Below are 12,687 nucleotides of genomic sequence, written 5' to 3'. Positions count from 1 at the left end.
AAGCGACTCTGGAATGCTGCGCCTTCCAATCCTGCTGCATTAATCGTTTGGTTAATCAAATTGATCAAAGAGATAAAAACTGATAATGTGATGCAGTGCATGAAGTTATTTCCAATACAATAAAAACTAATTACACATCTGAAAATAATTATAAAACAAGTTATAAATAAATATTTACGTGCATGGAGTTATTTCCAGGACAATGAAAACTAATTACATACCTGAAAATAATTATAAAATAAGTTATAAATAAATATTTATGTATGGGAAAATCCTCCACTCAGAAATTTATGAAATAGGGGCTATTATGCCTAACATGTTCATCAACTCAAATCAAAGAGAAGCCAACTGAAATGAAAACAAATAATGATAAAGAGCAATCAGAATGAAAGATAAGCCACTCTGAGGACAATTCAGAAACAATAAAAAGTACACGATTGCTTTTGAAATACACTTCAAGACAGAAGGAAGAGATATTTAGAGTTAATGTCCCATTGAAGACAATTAGGCATTGGCTAAGCTTTTCTTCCTGTCATGTCCTTTCAGCAGGTGTGCTAATCCAGTAAGGTGCACTCTGTCAAGCTTAAACAAATTACAAAAGGAATACTGACAGATTGAAGCTTTGCACTACGCCAAGAGGGATGCTCAGGTGCTAGAACATGTCATGAATGCAAAGATCTGTGTTTGAATGTGTCTAGCAAAGTTTTGCTGTGAGATTGTTTCATACCAGAAAGCGCTGTTCTCAGAGTGCTAGTATTCTTCCATTACTATGATACTGCAGTGCCTGTGTTGTTAAGAAGAATGATGTAATGTTCCTTTGGACACGAATGCATGTCTGAAGGAAGAGGCACTGCAGCAATTACAGCTGTCATTAAATAACGAAATGTAGTCACAGTTGCAAATATTAACAACCGCCAGCTGTATAATGGAACACCAACAATGAAAATTCACATTTATCATATTTACAGCTACATCTACATTTATACTCCGCAAGCCACCCAACGGTGTGTGGCGGAGAGCACTTTACATGCCACTGTCATTACCTCCCTTTTCTGTTCCAGTCGCGTACGGTTCTCAGGAAGAACGACTGTCTAAAAGCCTCCGTGCGCGCTCGAATCTCTCTAATTTTACATTCGTGATCTCTTCGGGAGGTATAAGTAGGGGGAAGCAATATATTCGATACCTCATCCAGAAACGCACCATCTCGAAACCTGGACAGCTAGCTACACCGCGATGCAGAGTGCCTCTCTTGCAGAGTCTGCCACTTGAGTTTGCTACACATCTCCGTAACGCTATCACGCTTACCAAATAACCCTGTGATGAAATGCGCCGCTCTTCTTTGGATCTTCTCTATCTCCTCCGTCAACCCGACCTGGTACGGATCCCACACTGATGAGCAATACTCAAGTATAGGTCGAACGAGTGTTTTGTCAGCCACCTCCTTTGTTGATGGACTACATTTTCTAAGGACTCTCCCAATGAATCTCAACCTGGTACCCGCCCTACCAACAATTAATTTTATATGATCATTCCACTTCAAATCGTTCCGCACGCATACTCCCAGATATTTTACAGAAGTAACTGCAACCAGTGTTTGTTCCGCTATCATGTAATCATACAATAAAGGATCCTTCTTTCTATGTATTCGCAATACATTACATTTGTCTATGTTAAGGGTCAGTTGCCACTCCCTGCACCAAGTGCCTATACGCTGCAGATCTGCCTGCATTTCGCATTTATCCAACAATACAAACTATGCATGCCATGGCCAAAGGAACACTGCATCATTCCTCTTAACAACGCAGCACCGCAGTATTGTATTTATCCACCTATACTAGGCAGTGACTTCCTCCTCTGTATACGAATTACATGTGTATACAAGTACAGGCTGCGATGCAGGAATTATGCCACATGGAAGCCATGGGTCATGCACGGATAGCCAAAACAGTTAAGGCAGTCACTCACATAAAGAGAGAAATTCGGGTTTGAGTACTAGTCTGGCACAAATTTTCATTGTTGTCATTCCATTATACAGCTAATGTTCATCAATATTCATGTTTTCAAATAAATTTCATGTCTTGTATTACTGCTTACATACTGCAAATACCAACGAAAATGATCAATTTCATTGAGTACAGTTAAGCTGCACTTATGAAGTACAGCAATGGATACCACCACAACTCCACCTTCGTAAAAGTTATCTGAGAGCGAGTCTTGGCATCGTAGATTCGTCAAGTCGTAAACCGATACATGTTTACAGAAAATATGTTCATACTAAAACTCACACAGAGATTGACGGAGTTTTCATAACATTTTAATTTACAGTGAATTGTAAAAGTTACATGACATTTTCATAATGCACCTTTATTCATGTTGATATGCTCCTTTCTGGAAACAAGTTGCACATGTATCAAATATAAAAGCAATTGTACCACACTTTGTTTATGACAATGATGTAGCACTCTCACACTGTAGTCCAAACCAAAATTCTGATTAATATGATCACGCCTTCCCAACCTCTGTGCAATTAAAATGGAGTTTTCTATGTAAGTGAGCTCTATGATGTCTGATCATTGCATGTTACCTAAATCAGTCAATCTGAATTCAAGTGCTATAATAGTCTACTACGGACAAAACTAAAACAAAAGCTGTCAAAAGATCCACAAAATTGAAAATCCCCATATTACAGACAAATACACTCCTGGAAATTGAAATAAGAACACCGTGAATTCATTGTCCCAGGAAGGGGAAACTTTATTGACACATTCCTGGGGTCAGATACATCACATGATCACACTGACAGAACCACAGGCACATAGACACAGGCAACAGAGCATGCACAATGTTGGCACTAGTACAGTGTATATCCACCTTTCGCAGCAATGCAGGCTGCTATTCTCCCATGGAGACGATCGTAGAGATGTTGGATGTAGTCCTGTGGAACGGCTTGCCATGCCATTTCCACCTGGCGCCTCAGTTGGACCAGCGTTCGTGCTGGACGTGCAGACCGCGTGAGACGACGCTTCATCCAGTCCCAAACATGCTCAATGGGGGACAGATCCTGAGATCTTGCTGGCCAGGGTAGTTGACTTACACCTTCTAGAGCACGTTGGGTGGCACGGGATACATGCGGACGTGCATTGTCCTGTTGGAACAGCAAGTTCCCTTGCCGGTCTAGGAATGGCAGAACGATGGGTTCGATGACGGTTTGGATGTACCGTGCACTATTCAGTGTCCCCTCGACGATCACCAGTGGTGTACGGCCAGTGTAGGAGATCGCTCCCCACACCATGATGCCGGGTGTTGGCCCTGTGTGCCTCGGTCGTATGCAGTCCTGATTGTGGCGCTCACCTGCACAGCGCCAAACACGCATACGACCATCATTGGCACCAAGGCAGAAGCGACTCTCATCGCTGAAGACGACATGTCTCCATTCGTCCCTCCATTCACGCCTGTCGTGACACCACTGGAGGCGGGCTGCACGATGTTGGGGCGTAAGCGGAAGACGGCCTAACGGTGTGCGGGACCATAGCCCAGCTTCATGGAGACAGTTGCGAATGGTCCTCGCCGATACCCCAGGAGCAACAGTGTCCCTAATTTGCTGGGAAGTGGCGGTGCGGTCCCCTACGGCACTGCGTAGGATCCTACGGTCTTGGCGTGCATCCGTGCGTCGCTGCGGTCCGGTCCTAGGTCGACGGGCACGTGCACCTTCCGCCGACCACTGGTGACAACATCGATGTACTGTGGAGACCTCACGCCCCACGTGTTGAGCAATTCGGCGGTACGTCCACCCGGCCTCCCGCATGCCCACTATACGCCCTCGCTCAAAGTCCGTCAACTGCACATACGGTTCACGTCCACGCTGTCGCGGCATGCTACCAGTGTTAAAGACTGCGATGGAGCTCCGTATGCCACGGCAAACTGGCTGACACTGACGGCGGCGGTGCACAAATGCTGCGCAGCTAGCGCCATTCGACGGCCAACACCGCGGTTCCTGGTGTGTCCGCTGTGCCGTGCGTGTGATCATTGCTTGTACAGCCCTCTCGCAGTGTCCGGAGCAAGTATGGTGGGTCTGACACACCGGTGTCAATGTGTTCTTTTTTCCATTTCCAGGAGTGTAATTATCCATAATAGATTATGCCCTCAATGCCACACTGAAAAAGAGACTAAGAAATAAAAAGGATGGAAGACTTGGATGACAAGGCCATTTGACACAGCACTGATTCAGACTAAACAAATGATGGGACAGGAATTTGATTGTGTCACTTTCAAGGACAACATCCTGCCAGTCGTCGTAAGAGAGAATGGAAACGGCAGCAAGTGTAATTTTGGGTAGTCACATGTGGATTTCAATATCAGTCCTCAGAATGAGATTTCATCATCGCAATCATAGCCTCATGCTGCTCGCTAACAACCATGGAAAAATCCAAGCTTTCACTCAGGGCATTGCTACATAGACAGCGATTATGAGCTATGGATCACTACCTTACCTACTCCATCAGAAGCAAATCAGTGGCAAAAATTATGTGCAATTACTTTCCAAACTTTTCTGATGTTTATAACATGACTAAGAAGCTAGTTTGAAATATACTTTTAATAACAGAACAATATGAATGCAGGTTGCTTTCCAATATACTTCTCATTTTTAGGTCTATCTGTTTTTATATATATATATATATATATATATATATATATATATATATATATATATATATAAATAAAACATTCCACGTAGGAAATATATATCTAAAAACAAAGATGATGTGACTTACCAAATGAAAGTGCTGGCAGGTCGACAGACACACAAACAAACACAAACATACACACAAAATTCAAGCTTTCGCAACAAACTGTTGCCTCATCAGGAAAGAGGGAAGGAGAGGGAAAGACGAAAGGATGTGGGTTTTAAGGGAGAGGGTAAGGAGTCATTCCAATCCCGGGAGCGGAAAGACTTACCTTAGGGGGAAAAAAGGACGGGTATACACTCGCACACACACACATATCCATCCACACATATACAGACACAAGCAGACATATTTAAAGACAAAGAGTTTGGGCAGAGATGTCAGTCGAGGCAGAAGTGCAGAGGCAAAGATGTTGTTGAATGACAGGTGAGGTATGAGTGGCGGCAACTTGAAATTAGCGGAGATTGAGGCCTGGTGGATAACGGGAAGAGAGGATATATTGAAGAGCAAGTTCCCATCTCCGGAGTTCGGATAGGTTGGTGTTAGTGGGAAGTATCCAGACAACCCGGACGGTGTAACACTGTGCCAAGATGTGCTGGCCGTGCACCAAGGAATGTTTAGCCACAGGGTGATCCTCATTACCAACAAACACTGTCTGCCTGTGTCCATTCATGCGAATGGACAGTTTGTTGCTGGTCATTCCCACATAGAATGCGTCACAGTGTAGGCAGGTCAGTTGGTAGATCACGTGGGTGCTTTCACACGTGGCTCTGCCTTTGATCGTGTACACCTTCCGGGTTACAGGACTGGAGTAGGTGGTGGTGGGAGGGTGCATGGGACAGGTTTTACACCGGGGGCGGTTACAAGGGTAGGAGCCAGAGGGTAGGGAAGGTGGTTTGGGGATTTCATAGGGATGAACTAAGAGGTTACGAAGGTTAGGTGGACGGCGGAAAGACACTCTTGGTGGAGTGGGGAGGATTTCATGAAGGATGGATCTCATTTCTGGGCAGGATTTTAGGAAGTCGTATCCCTGCTGGAGAGCCACATTCAGAATCTGATCCAGTCCCGGAAAGTATCCTGTCACAAGTGGGGCACTTTTGTGGTTCTTCTGTGGGAGGTTCTGGGTTTGAGAGGATGAGGAAGTTGCTCTGGTTATTTGCTTCTGTACCAGGTCGGGAGGGTAGTTGCGGGATGCGAAAGCTATTGTCAGGTTGTTGGTGTAATGCTTCAGGGATTCCGGACTGGAGCAGATTCGTTTGCCACGAAGACCTAGGCTGTAGGGAAGGGACCGTTTGATGTGGAATGGGTGGCAGCTGTCGTAATGGAGGTACTGTTGCTTGTTGGTGGGTTTGATGTGGACAGACGTGTGAAGCTGGCCATTGGACAGGTGGAGGTCAACATCAAGGAAAGTGGCATGGGATTTGGAGTAGGACCAGGTGAATCTGATGGAACCAAAGGAGTTGAGGTTGGAGAGGAAATTCTGGAGTTCTTCTTCACTGTGAGTCCAGATCATGAAGATGTCATCAATAAATCTGTACCAAACTTTGGGTTGGCAGGCCTGGGTAACCAAGAAGGCTTCCTCTAAGCAACCCATGAACAGGTTGGCATACGAAGGGGCCATCCTGGTACCCATGGCTGTTCCCTTTAATTGCTGGTATGTCTGGCCTTCAAAAGTGAAGAAGTTGTGGGTCAGGATGAAGCTGGCTAAGGTAATGAGGAAAGAGGTTTTAGGTAGGGTGGCAGGTGATCGGCGTGAAAGGAAGTGCTCCATCGCAGCGAGGCCCTGGACGTGCGGGATATTTGTGTATAAGGAAGTGGCATCAATGGTTACAAGGATGGTTTCTGGGGGTGACGGATTGGGTAAGGATTCCAGGCGTTCGAGAAAGTGGTTGGTGTCTTTGATGAAGGATGGGAGACTGCCCGTAATGGGTTGAAGGTGTTGATCTACGTAGGCAGAGATACGTTCTGTGGGGGCTTGGTAACCAGCTACAATGGGATGGCCAGGATGATTGGGTTTGTGAATTTTAGGAAGAAGGTAGAAGGTAGGGGTGCGGGGTGTCGGTGGGGTCAGGAGGTTGATGGAGTCAGGTGAAAGGTTTTGTAGGGGGCCTAAGGTTCTGAGGATTCCCTGAAGCTCCGCCTGGACATCAGGAATGGGATTACCTTGGCAAACTTTGTATGTAGTGTTGTCTGAAAGCTGACGCAGTCCCTCAGCCACATACTCCCGACGATCAAGTACCACGGTCGTGGAACCCTTGTCCGCCGGAAGAATGATGATGGACCGGTCAGCCTTCAGATCACGGATAGCGTGGGCTTCAGCAGTGGTGATGTTGGGAGTAGGATTAAGGTTTTTTAAGGAGGATTGAGAGGCAAGGCTGGAAGTCAGAAATTCCTGGAAGGTTTGGAGAGGGTGATTTTGAGGAAGAGGAGGTGGGTCCCGCTGTGACGGAGGACGGAACTGTTCCAGGCAGGGTTCAATTTGGATAGTGTCTTGGGGAGTTGGATCATTAGGGGTAGGATTAGGATCATTCGTGGCAAAGTGATACTTCCAGCAGAGAGTACGAAGCACATCTTGGCACAGTGTTACACCGTCCGGGTTATCTGGATACTTCCCACTAACACCAACCTATCCAAACTCCGGAGATGGGAACTTGCTCTTCAATATATCCTCTCTTCCCGTTATCCACCAGGCCTCAATCTCCGCTAATTTCAAGTTGCCGCCACTCATACCTCACCTGTCATTCAACAACATCTTTGCCTCTGCACTTCTGCCTCGACTGACATCTCTGCCCAAACTCTTTGTCTTTAAATATGTCTGCTTGTGTCTGTATATGTGTGGATGGATATGTGTGTGTGTGCGAGTGTATACCCGTCCTTTTTTCCCCCTAAGGTAAGTCTTTCCGCTCCCGGGATTGGAATGACTCCTTACCCTCTCCCTTAAAACCCACATCCTTTCGTCTTTCCCTCTCCTTCCCTCTTTCCTGATGAGGCAACAGTTTGTTGTGAAAGCTTGAATTTTGTGTGTATGTTTGTGTGTCTGTCGACCTGCCAGCACTTTCATTTGGTAAGTCACATCATCTTTGTTTTATATATATATATATATATATATATATATATATATATACACACACACACACACACACACACACACACACACTAGTGTCTATTTGATGATGTCATTTGCTATTGCTCTCCGAATGTTCCTCTCCAGACCCACCCGGTGTCACTCCAGATGAAATGTTGGAATGATTTCTTTTACAGACCCATTGTCAACACCATCTGCAATCTATTGTCATGTTATGAGGCCTCAAAACTAGATTCCTTACAAAGGTTGGTGTTTTTCAAAAGCAACAACATGAGTTCTGTGACTCTTGTTGGCAAATGGTCATCCGCAATGTAAGACTAATCTTGACGAGTTGAAATTCACAGGAAAGCAGAAAAAATACATGAAGAACAAGAAAAACAAATATGGTATATTATTTGTTACCTTGTTTTTGAACGTGAACAGTACCTGTTCTGTTTGTAAATATTTAGAAGAAAACTCGAGGTTCAAACTATTAGGTAATGGACAAAGCTAGTAGTGGTATTCCAGGGCGATGAAAACAACCAGGCACCTCACATGTACTGCATTCTCACAACAAATGGGATCAGTGATTGTCATGTGTGGTAACAAAGAGGAGGTTAATATATAATAGTCATTAATCACTTATTTTTATGCCACAGCTTGTCACAACCTTAATTTAGGAAGTGTGAAGTTTTCTCTTCCATCATTTAACTTGGATCACTTCTCACACCATTCAGTTAAGAGTTAAATAAAATAAACATTAATTATAACCAAACGTTTTATTCCAGTATTATAAATGTAAATAGTACCACTAAAGTGAGACTTTTATCATCAAAGAAATACCTAAAATATCCAATATACAATGAGAAGCACAATTAAGATACAAAAGCCTCATTAATTTTGTTTTCTTAAGTGACAGCCCAAGCGATTATAATTATTTTGAAAAAAAAAAAAAAGAAGTATTAAGGATATCCCTTTCCTTTTATGTAATATTCAATATAATGCTCAATCACACTTTTTACAAAATATAATACAATGATGCAAGTACAAATTTCTTATTATCTTGATTGTTTTAGTTACTTATTTTTAAAATTGTAATAGTAGGCTATTTAAATATAACCACCAGCTTAACATCATTTGGATGTCAAATAAATAAATGGAAACTTATTTTCAGAAGGGTTACAAATGTCAATCTGTCCTACCACTATGTTAACAATTACAATCCTACCAAACTTTGAAGTGCCATAAAATGGAAACAGAGAGAGATAAAATGTAAAAATTTCATTAATTACCTTTCTTCAGGTGGAGAACAAACAAGGCAAGTTTGATTCAAATCTGAAATAGTGGGTGACACGGCCTGGATGTCCTGACAATTATTTTAAAATAAAATATATAATACACACACGTTCATCATGATGACTGATGTCCCTAGTTCTGAATCAGCAGTAGATGGAGGACTAAATTGGTAGCATTTTGTCAGTCACTGGCAACTTTAGCTATCAAAATGGTGAATGCAATAGCTTTGCAGCCAACATCATTGAATGCTATTTTATATCGCTGTTACGTAGTTTGTAGCAATAAATATGGTAAATACCATTACATACAGTGGTCCATGAAAAATTTTGTTAACATGAAAGATTTGAGTGTCTGCAAGGGTAGTGTTCTGCGGGTCCTTGCTAAGAAGCACAAAATTAAGTTGTGTTATTTGCACTTCATGAGACAAGAGAATTCTTTCCTTTGCTCAGCAACAGTCCTCTCACTGTAACAACCTATTTGAAGACATTGCTTCCTCACACACACACACACACACACACACACACACACACACACAACAGAGAGAGAGAGAGAGAGAGAGAGAGAATATAAGTTTTTGCAAGAAAGCTTTACCTGTAGGGTCATCTAATTCCGAATCCATTTCCATTTCTTCCTCTTTCACTTCTTTCACTGACTGACCACCCTGTGAAGGTGTTGCATTTGGTGCTGCTTCAGCAGTTGCAGAGCCCCCAGTCTTCTTCTTAAATGTCGCACTGGAGGTATCTGTTATTACAGGCTTACTGTCTAATGCAGCACTAACTTTGTGCTTTTCTGGAGTATCAGGAACCTCCTCTTCCTCCACTAACTGTCCATATTTCTCTTCCATTTCATGAATTTCAACTTTCGTTTTTTTTCGACGACTCATGGTGCCCTTTGATTGATCACACTTCCTACAAAAAAGTTAGTACTTCAAAAAGGTTGTAAGGAATTGTTCCTATCCTCCCCCCCCCCCCCCAAAAAAAATAAAAAAATTAATAAATAATGCAAGCCTAGCCTAAAGGCATACATGAAGCAATGTTGAAAATAATCTAAGAGGTGCTGCTTCACCACCATTTTATTTATACAGGAATACTGACAGTTATAATTATTTGCATTTTTATTCATTTGACATGTCTATTCAGAGCCCAAAAATCCATATAAGTTTGTATAAAAGGATCCAAACCAACGGAAAATGGCATAAAGGTCTTGTCACAAGGTGTGAAAGAAAAAATTATCAGCTTTTATCTCATTGGTCAATTGAAACATAATAATAGCATCCCAGATGTATCCAGAACCATCAGCTCAATCAGTAGTTGGCTGATGTAAACAGTTTTTGATTCTGTTAAGTGTTAATGAATAGTTGGCATTTAGGCCAATATGAATTATGAAAAAGACAGTCACACAGAGTCATTTAGGTAATATCTAAATCACAAAAGCTAAAAATCAAGTTTGAAATTAGATTCTGTTATCAGCCAAACAGGTTCCGTTGATGATGACATAATGAGAATATGAACTAAATTGTAGATAACGAAACAGTTAATGAATAAAGTATGAAGCCATAAATGAATGCTAAAATACCTACATAAAGAAGCGTTTAATCACCAATGTCCTGCATTGAAGATATATTTCCTATTTAGCACTTTTCTCTCTAAATAGTAACATCATTATAAAACGTGTCGATTTCCAGGGAATTAATTGTACATCTACAGTTTTGCAGTAGCCTATGATGACCTATAAGGTCTTTATGAAGGCACTGTTCTGACATAATCGAAAGCAAACTCCTTTGAGGATTTCAATCAAACAATGAATATTCCAATTCTGCACAAAACACAGCATCGGATGTAATGTTGGAGCATAAATTAAAGTTTTTTAAAAAAGTCTTCACGAAGGATCGTTCTATCCACAGGAGACGCAGAAATTCCTTGTCTTAATTTTTATACATAGATTTGTTTTGGCTCCTTCCTACTTCATTTTCCCCAAAAGAAATATGTAAACAATACAGCTTTATTCTGTATCTGTAGCACGTACGTATAACGAAATTAATTTTGATTCCATTTCCTTCTTTGTTATAGCAATAAGCACCTCCAGCAACCCCAAATGATGGGCCCTTCGCTTCATTTCACAATGCATATCTATCGCATATAAAAAAAAGGTTTCTGTACATCCAATTTATTTTTTAATTGCATTCGGCGTATTCGAAAAAACCAACTGATCGTTAAAATGTCCCAGCACAGCATAGAATACAATCATAAATGACATTTATTTTCTTATTGTTATTATCCTGACCCTTTACCACTAATTCACATCACAATAATAGATATTTTTTTCTCAGTACCGGCGCATGCTTGCTATCTCAGCAGCTTCCAGCAAGTGAGATATCAGCAGCTATGCCATTTAGCGTATATCTGTCAGTGATAAATTTGTCATTCTTTATCTTACCAAAAATCCAAACGTCGCTCCCAACAGACGCTCTTCAAAGCATTTGTTCAAAGACGATACAACTATTGGCGTACTGTCAGTGAGCGTGAAATATGCTTTCAAGGTTTCATTAAATCTAAAATATTACAGAGCAAATCTTTCACGAACTTGCGTTAACTTTTTATCTTACATGAACAAAATTACAGCCTACAACTTCATCCAATGACCAGCAGTCTTCAAACTAAATACTGTCGGATACGTCACCTTTCACAGATCAAACATCAGTTCGGGTTCAAGAACCCGCAATAGGTTCTATTGCTAAATCCATTCTTCAGCAATTCAGAACTTCCAGTAGCCTAACATATGTCTACAGAAGATTTCTTAAGCTGCACCTGGCTCAAAAGTGAACATCATGTCCTCATCTTCCCACCACACCATACACCACTTGCACTTCATTAAATAAAATATCCGAAATTTTAGTGTTTATAAATTGATTCACATATACTAAAAGTCGACCAAGAAATAATAATTTCGTTGAGTCTTGTCTAGGCCTATAATCAGCTATGCATAATCACTTCTCCAAAAACCAGTTTAGTTTTAGTTATGTCATGTTCCGTAGATTATTTTCGCGATACTTTTATGGATATGATGTGGAACAACTAAAATTACAAGATATATATACATACATGAATAGTGCTAATATTAATATTACTGAAATTTTTAGTTCTACAAATGCAACTACATTTAGAGCTACATTTTGTTTACCAGTTCTGAAACAGAAACTTGTCCATGGAATATAAGGAGTTGTCCAAAAGGAACGATTTTAAGCCAGATTTAAAACTTGATCTGCTACCTGCCAGACACTTTATGTTTTGTTGCTGAATAATGTACTCCTTTTTGAGTAACTGACAGCGTCAATAACAGTTAGGAAAGGTCATGTTTCCCTTTATTGTTGTACTTATGAACATCATGAACATCACTGTTCTTCGCGAATTGAGATGGATTATTTGTAACGAATTTCATTTGCGAATATATGTACTCTGATGCTGCAGTAAAAATACCAAACTCCTTAAAAAGGTGCCTACATAACGTCCTTGGGTGAACACTACTAATTATTCTCACTGCTCTCTTTTGTGCAATCAATACTTTATGTCTAAGTGGTGAGTTAGTCCAGAAACTTTTCCATAAGACATTTTTGAGTGGAAATATGCAAAGTACGTTAGGAGG

General features: G+C 41.4%; 1 protein-coding gene across 1 annotated transcript in view; it reads right to left on the bottom strand.

Moving 5' to 3' along the window:
• The window catches only part of LOC126419406 (lysine-specific histone demethylase 1A-like), a 93,453-nt gene extending 81,965 nt beyond the window's left edge, over window positions 1–11,488 (bottom strand). The window contains exons 1-3 of the mRNA XM_050086595.1: window positions 11,378–11,488; window positions 9,637–9,953; window positions 8–31 (exon numbers count right to left, since the gene is read on the bottom strand). Coding sequence (XP_049942552.1) covers window positions 8–31; window positions 9,637–9,953; window positions 11,378–11,385 — 349 coding nt within the window. The 5' untranslated portion in view covers window positions 11,386–11,488. The remainder of the gene's footprint in view (window positions 1–7; window positions 32–9,636; window positions 9,954–11,377) is intronic.
• Between the last annotated feature and the right edge of the window lie 1,199 nt (window positions 11,489–12,687).

Source organism: Schistocerca serialis, chromosome 9 (genome assembly GCF_023864345.2).
Source record: "Schistocerca serialis cubense isolate TAMUIC-IGC-003099 chromosome 9, iqSchSeri2.2, whole genome shotgun sequence".
NCBI classification, from domain to species: Eukaryota; Metazoa; Arthropoda; class Insecta; order Orthoptera; family Acrididae; genus Schistocerca; species Schistocerca serialis.
The sequence above is the reverse complement of the archived record's forward strand: the minus strand, read 5'-3'. Positions and strand labels throughout refer to the sequence as shown.